At 43.4% G+C, this 12,650-nt stretch overlaps 1 protein-coding gene across 1 annotated transcript; it reads right to left on the bottom strand.

Moving 5' to 3' along the window:
• Window positions 1-11,556: 11,556 nt before the first annotated feature.
• On the bottom strand, window positions 11,557-12,598 carry LOC117191108 (ribonuclease kappa-like). Its single transcript, XM_033396072.1, has 3 exons — window positions 12,428-12,598; window positions 12,193-12,312; window positions 11,557-11,972 (listed from the first exon to the last, which is right to left on the bottom strand). Exons 1-3 carry the CDS (start codon window positions 12,494-12,496, stop codon window positions 11,874-11,876), a joined length of 288 nt encoding a protein of 95 aa, XP_033251963.1. The 5' UTR covers window positions 12,497-12,598; the 3' UTR covers window positions 11,557-11,873.
• Window positions 12,599-12,650: the final 52 nt, after the last annotated feature.

A 12,650-nucleotide genomic window follows, 5' to 3' on the forward strand; every position in this document is an offset into this window, starting at 1 on the left:
TTCTCACCAAGGCCGTTCACATCGAAGTAGCCTCACCGAGGGCACGTTGGTCATCATCCATGAGGACAACCTGCCACCGCTACGCTGGAAACTAGGCCGAGTGCAGTCTACTGTGCTTGGGAAGGATGGACATGTACGGGTGGTGCACCTCCGCTCTGCAAATGGAACATGTTGCAGGCCAATACACAAGTTGGCAATTCTTCCGGTGGTTTAAAAGCAGTCCTTTCAACGGGGCCGGGATGTTCGGTCAAACTCCTTTAATGAACAAGTATTCAAATGACCCTCGTAAAATAGAGAGCCTACGCTCACTTTTTGTATTTACTCACCATTATTGTACTAAATTCACCACTGTATTCTCTCTCTTATGCCCAGTACTCAAGCACTAAGATTTGTAATAAATCGTTATTCCCTAATACTCAACTGGATCGATCGACTTTTCTCTTTCTTGTATAGACTTTGATTCGTTTGCAGAAAAAACTAACACACCCCCATCCGTGAATTAACATTAATGCGGAAAACGCTCCGTGTACAAACATATGCCCTGTGGTACTCCAGAAGTAACCTTGACTGGTGAGGAACAAAGGTAGCTAGAAATCCATCTCAAGAGGTTAAGCGGATATGCTAAAAGGTCTATGTGCTAGAATGGAATGGTTTGCAGAGTCGAATGCTTTACTAAAGTCGATGTAAATAGCATCCGTCTGTAAGCTACCTTGAAAGCATTTAATGATGAAAGACGTAAACTCTAACAAATTCGTGGTGGTTGATTGCCGCCTTATAAATCCATGCTGAGTTGGAGATATAAGTGACTTGCAGAGATGTGGCAGGTGCGGAGTTAAAATCTTATCAAACATTTCAGGAATAGCGGATAACTTAGAAATACCTCTATTGTTCATTGCATCATACTTCCTACATTTCTTATGGACAGGGTGAATAGTTTAAGCAAGAGTCCACACAGAACCTCGGTGAAAATCATGAAACAGTAAGCTTTTATTTAGCAAAATACTGAAAATGGCGTCCGATCTCGGTAAACCGTATGGGTACGGCTGACCAGAGTAGCTTTCCTGAGAATATGTGGTTTGGAAAAATTGGGGGAAAAGATCGGCGATTGACTGATCATCATTTGCTGACGTATTAAGAAATGAAATACATGTAAATTTTGACATGCACTTGTGCAGGTTCGATATCACAGCAGTGTGGATACCAAATTTCGTTGCTGTAGCTCTTATAGTCTCTGAGATCTAGGCGCTCACTTTTTGCGATAAGCAACGCCGACTGTGTAACGTGTGACATATGTAACACATCATATCATGAGCACTAGGCACACATAGGGAGAGACAGACATGGCTCAATCGACTCGGCTATTGATGCTGATCACGAATATATATACTTTATGGAGTCGGAAACGCTTCCTTCTGGACGTTACACACATCCACTTTTACCACAAATCTAATATACCCCTATACTCATTTTGAGTGAAGTTTCTATTTTTATAGTGCCTTCTTATATAAATTTTTGGTTTCGGTCAACATTAGCTGTTGAATCTGGACAACTATAAAGACGTTTTAAAAAACAAAAATGACTTGCAGCCGTTTGTGATATTTATCACATATTTATCGCACTTGCATTGTTTGACGATAAAGTTACTTTCATGGAGAAACGAAAAATGGCGAAGCAATGGCACTTTGTGTTGACCATAATGATGTCGAAACTACTGAAAAACGCCAAATTTGTAAAGAAAATAATTTTCCAACGTTTATTACAAAGAGACTATCTGGTTTTGTGATACCTATTTCTGCTTAATATTTTATGTTTATGATTTCCAAACGTGTTTAACTGAAGATTCTTCAGAATGGCATAGCAATGAAGATATAAATATATTAAAACATATAAAAGTGGTTAATGATACAGCCGAACTTATGTAAACTATAACCAAATACTGGCCAAAAAATAGATGACTTTCAGAAGTTGCTTAGCGTCGTAAAAGAATATGCTAGTCAATATCCCCAATAATAAAAATGCCTTAATATAATAACAAAGCTGTCGGTTAACTATTTATATAACTATACTATATATTATATATTATATAACTATGTTAACTATACGGTTAACTATACTCATTATGAGTATCAGGTATACAAATATTTGTTCATTGTATAGCATCAGTGCACAGGTACAAGGCGGCCCAATCAAAATCCCTAATGGGGAAAGCTTTGCAAACTCGGCTTTACGAAAGCAGCGGACACGTTCAGATAGCCTACGCGACCGATCCAATTCAGTTGGTCCTGTATCTAGCGACACTTCGAAAGTAGGATGGTCTTCAGGTATAGTGAGCGGAATGGCTCGGGCTAACAACACGATGAAAAGCACAGATCAAGCAATCGATCCAAGGAATTTTTCACATGATTGATTTGAGACAGGGACAGGTCAAGCAAGCCGTCAAACCAAAAAGGATGACATTTCGTGTCTGGCAGAGATCGCCAGAGACCGACTCGAAGAACAGAAGGGCCACCACAGAAGAAGGAAGAGCATGACATGAGGCAGGAGAATATGCTGCAGGACTTAATCAGCACCCAAACGAAATTCCAAACCGACTTGTTAGAAGTTTTATGGCTTCTGTAAACACAATAACGTGGGATAACAATGTGACAGACACTATCCGGAACAAGAGTGCTATGCTTACTACGTGAGCCTCTCACATTCTGACAGGTTACTACAAAAGAAGAAGTTAGTTTTTTGAAAGGTTGAAAATAGATCGAGTAGATGGCACATTTAGCTAATTATGATTTGGAAGATTTATGGGGGGCCTATTCTTCTAGCCTAAAAGTGTTTCACCACTAAATGCTTCGTCCAAAATTTGGCAGATCAAATGGTGTCGAATTAATTTGGGGGACGTTTATCGTAAATGAATCTATATCCGTGGAATAAGAGAAGTTCAACTTCTCCTTCCTTACAGTTACATCGTTAGATGTGAAGTCAGGGGCCAGCCGTGAAACAAAAACTTCTTGTTTTTATACCCGATACTCAAAATGAGTATTGGGGTATTGTTACGGCAGAAACCGCAGTGGCAGCTCTAAATATCACTGCGCCTAACAGCACAGACATTAACAGCGCAGACGTTAACAGCACAAACATTAACAGCGCCAAGCAAAGGGTTAATCAGGGCGAACGGCAGCTATAGGCCAGGAAGAGGAAGAACGAAAAGAAAGGCAGCGGAAAAAGTTTACTGAAGCGGTACAAGTTTTTTAGCTATAGCTCCCATAGTTAAATACCCGCCCCGATATTGTAAATGAAACACCTGAATAAAACCAACTTGAAGAACAAACCACGGGAGGCCTATTGAACGCGGGAGGCTTATCAAGCGTACGGCCCCAGATTTGGAGGCGTTGCCCGGCGCGGCAATATTCTAAAAAACTTTTCCTGCTCAACGGAGAGCAAGTCGAATAATCACGACCGACAGAAAGAAGATCGGCGTGCGACGTAGTCAGCAGCGGCACGAAGGATTCGACTTTGCAGGTGAGATATCCTCATACAGATGGACAGAAAGGCTAATCTCTTACATTCGAGCGACAAGAGGTTCGTGTATAACCACAAACCAGAACTGTACGAAAAAAGACACCGGAGTAAAATGGACGGCGTCAAAGGTCAGCAGTCGGAATCTGGCGGTGAGACCCCGTGTGGATTAGGAGAAATATATGTGCCGGAAAAGGTGCCTGGTGCGTGTTCTGAGAATAAGGGAGGTGCAAGGGAAACTCATCGCGTTAGGGATACATATGCAGATGTGATCTCGGCGGCAACAACGGCCACACCTAACGTGTCCACCACAGCCCCGACAAGCCATCAAGCAGCAGAGCATACCAACCAAGGAGGAGGGGTGGATCAAGCCCTTTCACCAAGAACGAGCCTTTTAGATAACTGCGAAACGTTCGCTCAGCAGAGAGCGGATACATTAGGAAGGTCGACGTACGCCACGGCCTTCGAGGGAATGCGCTCCATCCCGACGCATTCCAGAGTGCCTCAAGCAGGAGGCCTCATGAGCTCCACGGTAACCAACGGAGGCTGGGACAGAGCAGTTCCCAACTGGACCGGAGTCCACATGTCAGGACCCACGGAAGCAACGCGGATTGGAATGCCTACTGGGCTGAATCCGAACGAGACAATGCCAGTCGGCGCTATGTGGTATCCAATGGCCGCACCGGCGCCGGGTACCAACCTTCATGGGCAAAACCTCTTCATTCGCGCCCCGACTGCACAGTATTACCCAAGTACGAGTCGAAATATTTCGGACCCGTACGCGTACGGGAGTAATCAAGCGGTCGCGCCAGCGGGGGCGGAGAGATGCTTTACAGCATCCCAGATAGCCACAAGACAAGTCATCAACAAGGATCTACCATGCTTTTCTGGAAACCCCGAGGAATGGCCCATGTTCATAGTAAACTTCGAGCAATCTACAGAACGCTGCGGACTCAGCGATCAAGAGAATCTCATGAGGCTGCAAAAGTGCCTGAAAGGTGCCGCTTTGGAAGCAGTACGAGGAAAATTAATGATGCCCGCAACAGTTCGACTAGCCATCGAGACTCTTCGAATGCTATATGGCCGACCAGAGGCCATATATCACACCCTACAAACGAAGCTAAGAATGGAGCCGTCCGTGAAATCGAGCAGCATCGAAGGCCTAGTGCGCCTGTCGCTGTCGGTGCAAAACTATCGCGCTACTGTCGACGCGATAGGACTGTCCGCCTATCTGAACGACCCAATGTTACTTCGCGACCTTGTGGAGAAACTCCCATTCGACTTGAAACTGGATTGGGCCAGACAAAGCGCTGGACTTCCGAGGGTAAATATCGCTGTTTTCGACGATGTGCTATTCCGAGTCGCATCGTGCGCAAGCACCGTGATGCCAGTAGCATCCGAGAAAGAAGTCTGCACGAAGGAGAAGAACCCAAGAGTCCGGCTTATGGTGCACAATGCTAGCAGCGCACAACCGCCCTGCCGTAGGTGCAATGGGGCTCACAAATTGGAGGACTGTAAGCAGTTCCTGGAGCTAGAAGGGCCAGGTAGATGGAACTTCGTTAGAGAAAATAAGCTATGCTGGAGGTGCCTTGGCAAACACTTTATAAGGCACTGCAAGTCAACAAGAGTATGTTCCGTCGACAGATGCTCGAGAAAGCACCATTTCCTCCTCCACAACAGTAACCAGCAAAGTTCTAGGGTAGAGAATAGGCCGAAGGAAAGCACTACGGTACTGCACACGATGCAGAACGAAGCTGCGTTGTTTAGATATGTCCCCTTAACATTGTATGGACCGAACGGCCAAATGCAAGTGTTCGCACTGATAGACGAAGGATCCGCCTGTACCCTAATCGAGACGGAGATAACGGAAAAACTAGGTATCGATGGCCCCTCGGACGAGCTATGCCTACGCTGGACTGGAGACATCACGCAGAGAGAATCTCAATCCAAATGGATAAGCCTAGCGATCTCTCCAAGGGACAATGTGGCTCGCAGATTCACGCTTCAAAACGTGAGAACAGCAAAACACCTGGATCTGCCGAAGCAGATCTTCCTTGTCGTAGAAGAGCCATTTCTTCAGAGTAAGCCTCTTCTTGGACCATCCGGTATATAACGATGTTGACATCTTCCATGTTGCGAAAGCGTGCGGCTAAATTTGCCTCCTCTGATGCGAAATCTCTTTTGCTTTTGAAATCTCAATGCTACTAAAAGGACCCGACCAATTGCCATCGCTGGTAGGAGTAATATCGCGCTTTCCAGAGAAGTCTATTGGCATCTGCGGAGATATTAGAGAAATGTTTCACCAGGTTAGGATACGTTCGGAGGATCAAAGCTCACAGCAGTTTCTCTGGAGATATGAAGACACCAGTCGAGAACCGGATAGGTACATAATGAGCGTAATGACCTTTGGTGCTTCGTGTTCCCCAGCAGCAGCGACCTACGTGGGAGATAGGAACGCAGAAAGGTTCATCAAGGAACAAAGAGAGGAAGTAGAGGCCATACTTCGCAACACCTTTGTAGATAACTGGCTCCAAAGCTGTGACTCAGAAGACGAAATGGTCCGTCTAGCGCTGGCAGTGAGGAACATACACAAAAAAGGAGGCTTCGAGATGAGAGGATGGATATCTAACTCGAGCACCGTGATGAGAGCGCTCTCAGGAGATGGAGATCATCAAGAACGACCCATCGAGATGACGGCCTCGACAAGACGGGAACGAGTGCTTAGTATGTGGTGGCATCCAAGGAATGATTACTTCACCTTCGTCAATAAGTTTCGGGATGACATATACGACGAAACGAAAACTGTGACGAAGCGGTCAATTCTACGTATAGTCATGACCATCTTTGATCCCTTAGGACTATTGGGCTTCTATATTATACAGGCAAAGATAATACTGCAGGACGTATGGAGGTCGGCCGTAGGCTGGGATGAACAGGTCGAAGAAAACGAACGTCAACGTTGGATGATATGGGCACGGCAACTTCAAAACATCGAAGAATTAAGGGTTCCACGATATCTCGGTCTAACGAAAGAAACATCTAATATCCAATTACACATCTTTACAGTCGCGAGCATAAACGCCTTTGCAGCCGTCGCCTACATTAGGATCGAACAAAGAGGAGAAGTCAGTCACTACTCGCATCCAAGACAAGAGTGGCACCATTGAAACCAATTTCGATTCCCAGGATGGAGCTTATGGCAGCGATCCTCGGCCTACGACTAGCTAAACTCATAACACAGGAGCTCTCCGTCGAGGTCAAGCGACGTGTTTTTTGGACCGACTCCAAGAACGTGTTGTATTGGATATGTTCAGACGCCCGAAAGTACCATCAGTTCGTTGCGCTCCGAATTGGAGAGATCTTGGAAACCTCGGACATCAGAATGGAAATGGGTTCCCTCCGCTCTGAACGTAGCAGACGATGGAACGAAGTGGACCAAAGAATCGAGTTTCCAACCGGAAGTGAGATGGTTCTCCGGTCTGCCGTTCCTATTTGACGAGGAAGAATACTGGCCAACTACACAGCTCAACTCGAGTAATCTGGAACGGATACACGTACACGAATGGACAGATCCGCCGAAACCGCCATCAAAGTTGAGTAGCATAATCCCAAATGTATGTCGCTTTAGCAATGGGAAAAGTTCACGGGAGCCCTGAGATGCGTGATGAGATTTCTGGACAAAATACGCAAAAGAGATTTCGCATCAGAGGAGGCAAATTTAGCCGCACGCTTTCGCAACATGGAAGATGTCAACATCGTTATATACCGGATGGTCCAAGAAGAGGCTTACTCTGAAGAAATGGCTCTTCTACGACAAGGAAGAATCGTGAGTAAGAAAAGTTCGATCTACAAATTATCGCCGTACCTCGATGAAACAGGCGTACTGAGAATACGCGGCCGCATAGATAAGTCGATCGGCATAACGAGGAACCTGAAACGGCCAGTAATTCTACCCGGAGGACATAACGTCACTAATCTTCTCATTGATTATTTCCATCGGAAGTTTCAGCATCAGCTTACTGAGATCGTCGTCAACGAGATGCGACAATTGTACCACATACCAGGACTGCGAGCAAGAGTTCGCGCCGTAGCGAAAACCTGCCAAAGATGTCGCAATAAAAGAGCGCTTCCAGAGGCACCGGACATGGGAAGCTTACCACCAGAGAGGCTAGCAATCAACGAATTGCCATTCACAAACACAGGTATCGACTACTTCGGACCACTGTAGGTAAACGTAGGAAGACGACGCGAGAAACGATGGGGAGTACTATTCACGTGCCTCACCGTGCGAGCAGTACACATCGAGCTGGCAAACTCCCTGTCAACAGACGCCTTCATGCTAACATTGGAAATGTTCGTAGCCCGTCGAGGAGTCCCCAAGAGAATTGTGTCGGACAACGGGACGATCTTCCGAGGAGCCAGCCGCTTATTACGAGAAAAAATTGAAGGAAACCAAGTACCCGCAAATAGAATGGTCCTTCATACCCCCAGGAGCACCCCACATGGGAGGTGCGTGGGAAAGGATGATCAGATCGGTGAAATCCATACTAGCCGAAATATTAGAGGAGACACACGTACAAGAACCAGTGCTGAGAACAGCACTAGCAAGGATAGAAAATATGCTAAATTCCCGAACCCTGACTTACGTGCCGTTGGAGTATCCGGAAGCCGACGTACTTACACCGAATCACTTTCTGAGAGCAGAGACCAGCTCGATGGTAGCAAAGAGCGACAGCAGCGCAATAGGAGCTATGCTTGGTAAGAGTTTTCGCATTGCAGGGCAGATCGTGGACAGCTTTCAAAAACAATGGCTGAAGGAGTACCTACCGTGCCTGACGCCACGAACCAAATGGCATGGACCCCCAATCAACCCTATCCAACTCGGAGACGTCGTGGTTCTAGCGGACGAAACAAGCCCCAAGGTGCAGTGGAGGAAAGGCGTCATCCCCACTCCTGTGATATCGGACCTTGACCGTTTTGTGTCAAAATTTCGCAAAACCCCTTTCCGCCACCACAAAGGACGAAAATCTGTTGCATCCACAATATAGCAGATTCGAGAAAACTAAAAACGCAGAATCGTAGAGAATGACCATATCTATCCGGTTGCTGAATCTGGATCAGATCGGATAATTTGTATAGCCAAAAGGAACAAATCAATTTGCAGTGGCTACGCAGCGCCCGTCGTCACGCTCAGACTGATTTTCTGTCTCTCTCGCACGCACTCTTTGTCGTGTCGTTTAATATTAGCGGCGTCTGCCGGAGGAAAGCCATACTGACTAAGTATCGGGTATAAATGTAGAGTTGCGGTGTACGCAGCAACTCACAACGTTCCCCCTCGTTTCATTTACTTTTGCGAATTACGTTTTCAGTCCGAACGTTTCGTTTTCGTTTTAAGGTTCTCCAGCTTTCACGTATTTTAGCTGTTTGCAAATTGTTGTTGCACTGGCCAATTTTTTCCGAGCCAAATTTGAGGTTGGGTTTACTTTTCATTTCGTCAACGGAAAATGTTTTCGTTTTGAAAACGAATAAATCTTACGGAATGTGAAAACGGGAGCCCCAATTTATGTGTATTCAAAAGTAAATCGGAAAACTTTTGTGACGTTGAAAAACGGAGCATGGCTGATTGTTTCTACAATTCGTATTTCTGGATTGCGAGAAGATTTTAATTTCCACGGATTTACATGTGGTTCTAAACAACTCCGAGCGAAGACTGACTATTTCCAGTGGTCATCCTGTTTTCTGTTTTTCTGCATGGTAAGGCGCTAGTCTCTGACTTTTAGTTTCGGTCTTCGGTTGTTTCTCCCCTGATTGTATTGGGACCATATACAACCCAATTCGTCTGTATTTTCTTCCGCTGTGGATTATAAAATAGTAAGAAGCAGTCAGTTCTGTCACTTCGTAATTGGATGTAACTTCTTATTGGTAAATTTCATTCAACCGATTCTTCTATCATATTTTGTTCTATTAAACTTTAGAGTCACGCCGATTTTTAAATCAGCCCGAAGTCTTAGATCTTTACCAAATATGGCAACTGCCTGCATCCCGAAGCAATATGCCATTAAAAACATTGGAATAAGTTCATCCCAATTTGTTTAATTTGTGTTGACTATCTTCCTAAGATTCGCCTCCAAGGTTCTGCCAAAGCGCTCCACAATACCATCACCATCGTGTTATCCGAATTCCTAATGAGACTCTAAATTGCGAATCTGGACAGAGTGTAATTCCATTATAACTCAGAATCTGGTTACCCAATTACTGGTGAACACGCTCGCCACTGGTGACGCCTCCTGATTTAGGATCTGATATACCTCGGTCCACTTGCCCGAAAATAGTCAAATACCACGGGCACGAATGGACGGTGGACTGGGAAACGGTGTTCCTGAATTGAACTAACGCATTTTTCCGTGGCTTCTAGTAGATGGTCCACCATAGCACAACGGTCGTATAGGCGGATCCATTCAGTTGCTGACTCCTGGCAACCAATTCAATTGAATTGTTTTTAATCTTCGTGATTGGTCTTTTGATGACCTCTTTAACTCGTTTCTGTGGTATAGTCGGTATGGTTTTCGAATCCTCGCTTTCCATGATTGTTATAGATTTCGTTTTTGAGGTAAAAATTTTGCCACTGAGTCCAGTTTAACTTCCGATAATCTTCGCACTACTGGAGAACTCCATAGGCTAATGGACGGTTATATTATTCCATTACGTTCTGTGTCCGATATTAATTTTCTTGCTTCTTCCCTCATGGACAGTGGAATCCTACGTGTTGACCTGTGTCATTTATATACCTAACCAAAGCTGTTCTTCCTGTTACTTTATCCAATGCCAAAACTTTTCTAACAAGGAAGAAGCTTTTATCTTTTGATAGTAGATGAACCCAATTTTGTAACTGTAATCTTTCCAAATGCTCAGGTTCCACACGCTGATTACTCATTTGTGATTCATTTCACTCGCAGTTTACAACCATAGAATCCTCTTGAAACTGTCCAATTTGTTCGAATAATTTTGATCGTTAAAGTGGGGCTTAAGAACATTACTGTTATCTGTCCATCTTCAGTAGCATGTACAAGAGCCTTTCCCAACAAAACGTTTTTAAATTTCTTTCCAACGGACTCGACAACCAATAACATCCTTTCGACATAACTTTATCCACACACATGAATGAAAATTGCCCACATTGCCGTCGTCTCTACTTGCACTTATAGGCAGTTCTACACTTCCATAGCTCCGAATTTTTTTTGGTAAATTTAGTTTAAAGCCATTACTGATAATGAAATCTTCTGCAATAATATTATTGTCTACGAAATCAGGAACTATGTTTTAATCGCAAATCATTTCCAATTCCATGATTTTTTTAAATCAAGCCCATTAGAGGCGCGTCTTCACCTGCATCCGTTCGCAGTGCAGTCGTATCCCACTCAAAGTTTCCCCATTTCCATTACCATTTCCACACTTCCGTCCAAAGTCATTACCAACTCGGTTCCATCCATTATGTCTCTGATAGTAAGGTTCTTCGAGTTTTACACAAACTGGGAAACGAGAATTGTGTGACAGTCCGAAGTATGAGTCAGCCTAGATTTTGGACCTGATACAGTAAAAATACCGACATCTGCTCCGTTCAGTGCGTATTGGGCGAGCGATTCGATGTAATGAGAAAGCCGAGACGCTGATTCTAACTGACCGAACGAAGCGAATACCGAGTCCCAACAAATCGATTCGTTGCTTGTTCATGCAGAGCTCTAGTACTATGTACCCACCCTTTCGCATTCTAAGCCCGATACTCATATACTTTTCAATTGGTGCATACATAATGCATATATGCAACCCGGTAAGATCATAGACTTTTTTCTACATTTCAACCAGGAATTACTCATAAAAAAGCTTTCCGTAAAACAAATAGGAAATATTTTTCCCTTTCAGATATCAAAACAGGATACGAATTAAAGTTATTTTATATTTATTCTTGCATAAACATTTGAGCTATAAAGGATGTCATAGAACATTGCATTGAATCCAAGAAAATTTTAAAATAGAATCATTTGTCCCCATTGTAAGTCAACTTTACTGCAGATACTTGGCAGTAATTAAACCAAGACGGAATGTATTTTATGAACAAAAACAAATATATTACGTGCGCATACTGTATATATAGGGTGTATGGTGGAAAGATTACAACATATGATTCAAATTATACTTCAATGACATCACGTAAGGGAATATTATACAATTAAAATAAAGGGTTTAACAAATATTTCAATACATTTCAATACTTTTCTTTTAGTGCAAGCTTTGATGAATACACCAGTACATTATATATTGACAACTGAGTACGAGAAGCAGTTGGAAATCTAAAATTGAAATATTTAATTGGCAGTTACTCTGCTGTTCATGTAGAATTGTTGTGCAGAAAGCAACAATGTCAAAACATAAATGCATGATGCGATCCAGCAGTTGTAGGCGTTCTGAAAAAAAAAAAGCAATAACTGTTACAACAACAAAAACATTACTGGTTCAACTCAAATATGCGTACATATGATATATATGTATGTATGTACATAGAAATCGTTAAATTCCATGTAAATATATATTTATGTGTGTATATAGCGCTCTGGTCATGTACATAGTATGTACATATGTATGTAAATGTCAAGCATACCGATTTATCCCGTGATATAAACTAACCTGATTGTACGCTCTATTCGCAGCTGCATAAAAATCTTCCAGAGAATGGTACTCCTCATCTAGGGGCAAATCCTCAATAAGGGCAACACTATTAATGTAGAAAAACAGCCCCATCAGCACCTAAAACAAAAGTAATTTAAATTTGTAGATTAACTCATGACTATAAACTGAAACCTTGTGACTTTCAAGTGTGACCACAAACACAGACATTCGGCTGAAGAACCAACGTACTCACCAGTTGAACGATTCCCCAAACGGAGATAATCAAACCACAAAGGGATAATTTTGGACCACAGATTTTCATTTTGCCGACTTTTGGTTTAGTTGTACGTAAATTTTTGGCAAAGCTCAGAAAATTCTCATCAAACACAGAAAAACTCGTAAGGTGAATATCATGTGACCTAATTTCAGTGTCACCGTACATAGAAAAATGTAAAATACTGCTGGTTATAGTTTTG

The sequence above is a fragment of the Drosophila miranda genome (genome assembly GCF_003369915.1).
Source record: "Drosophila miranda strain MSH22 chromosome Y unlocalized genomic scaffold, D.miranda_PacBio2.1 Contig_Y1_pilon, whole genome shotgun sequence".
In the NCBI taxonomy this organism is placed as follows: Eukaryota; Metazoa; Arthropoda; class Insecta; order Diptera; family Drosophilidae; genus Drosophila; species Drosophila miranda.

Excerpts from the sequence above, each read along its gene's own strand:
- LOC117191108 (XM_033396072.1), bottom strand. The coding sequence starts at position 12,496 with ATGAAAATCTGTGGTCCAAAATTATCCCTTTGTGGTTTGATTATCTCC. Across the intron at positions 12,313-12,427 it reads TTTGGGGAATCGTTCAACTG|GTGCTGATGGGGCTGTTTTT; the intron begins GTGAGTACGTTG and ends CTTTTGTTTTAG. Across the intron at positions 11,973-12,192 it reads CGAATAGAGCGTACAATCAG|AACGCCTACAACTGCTGGAT; the intron begins GTTAGTTTATAT and ends TTTTTTTTTCAG.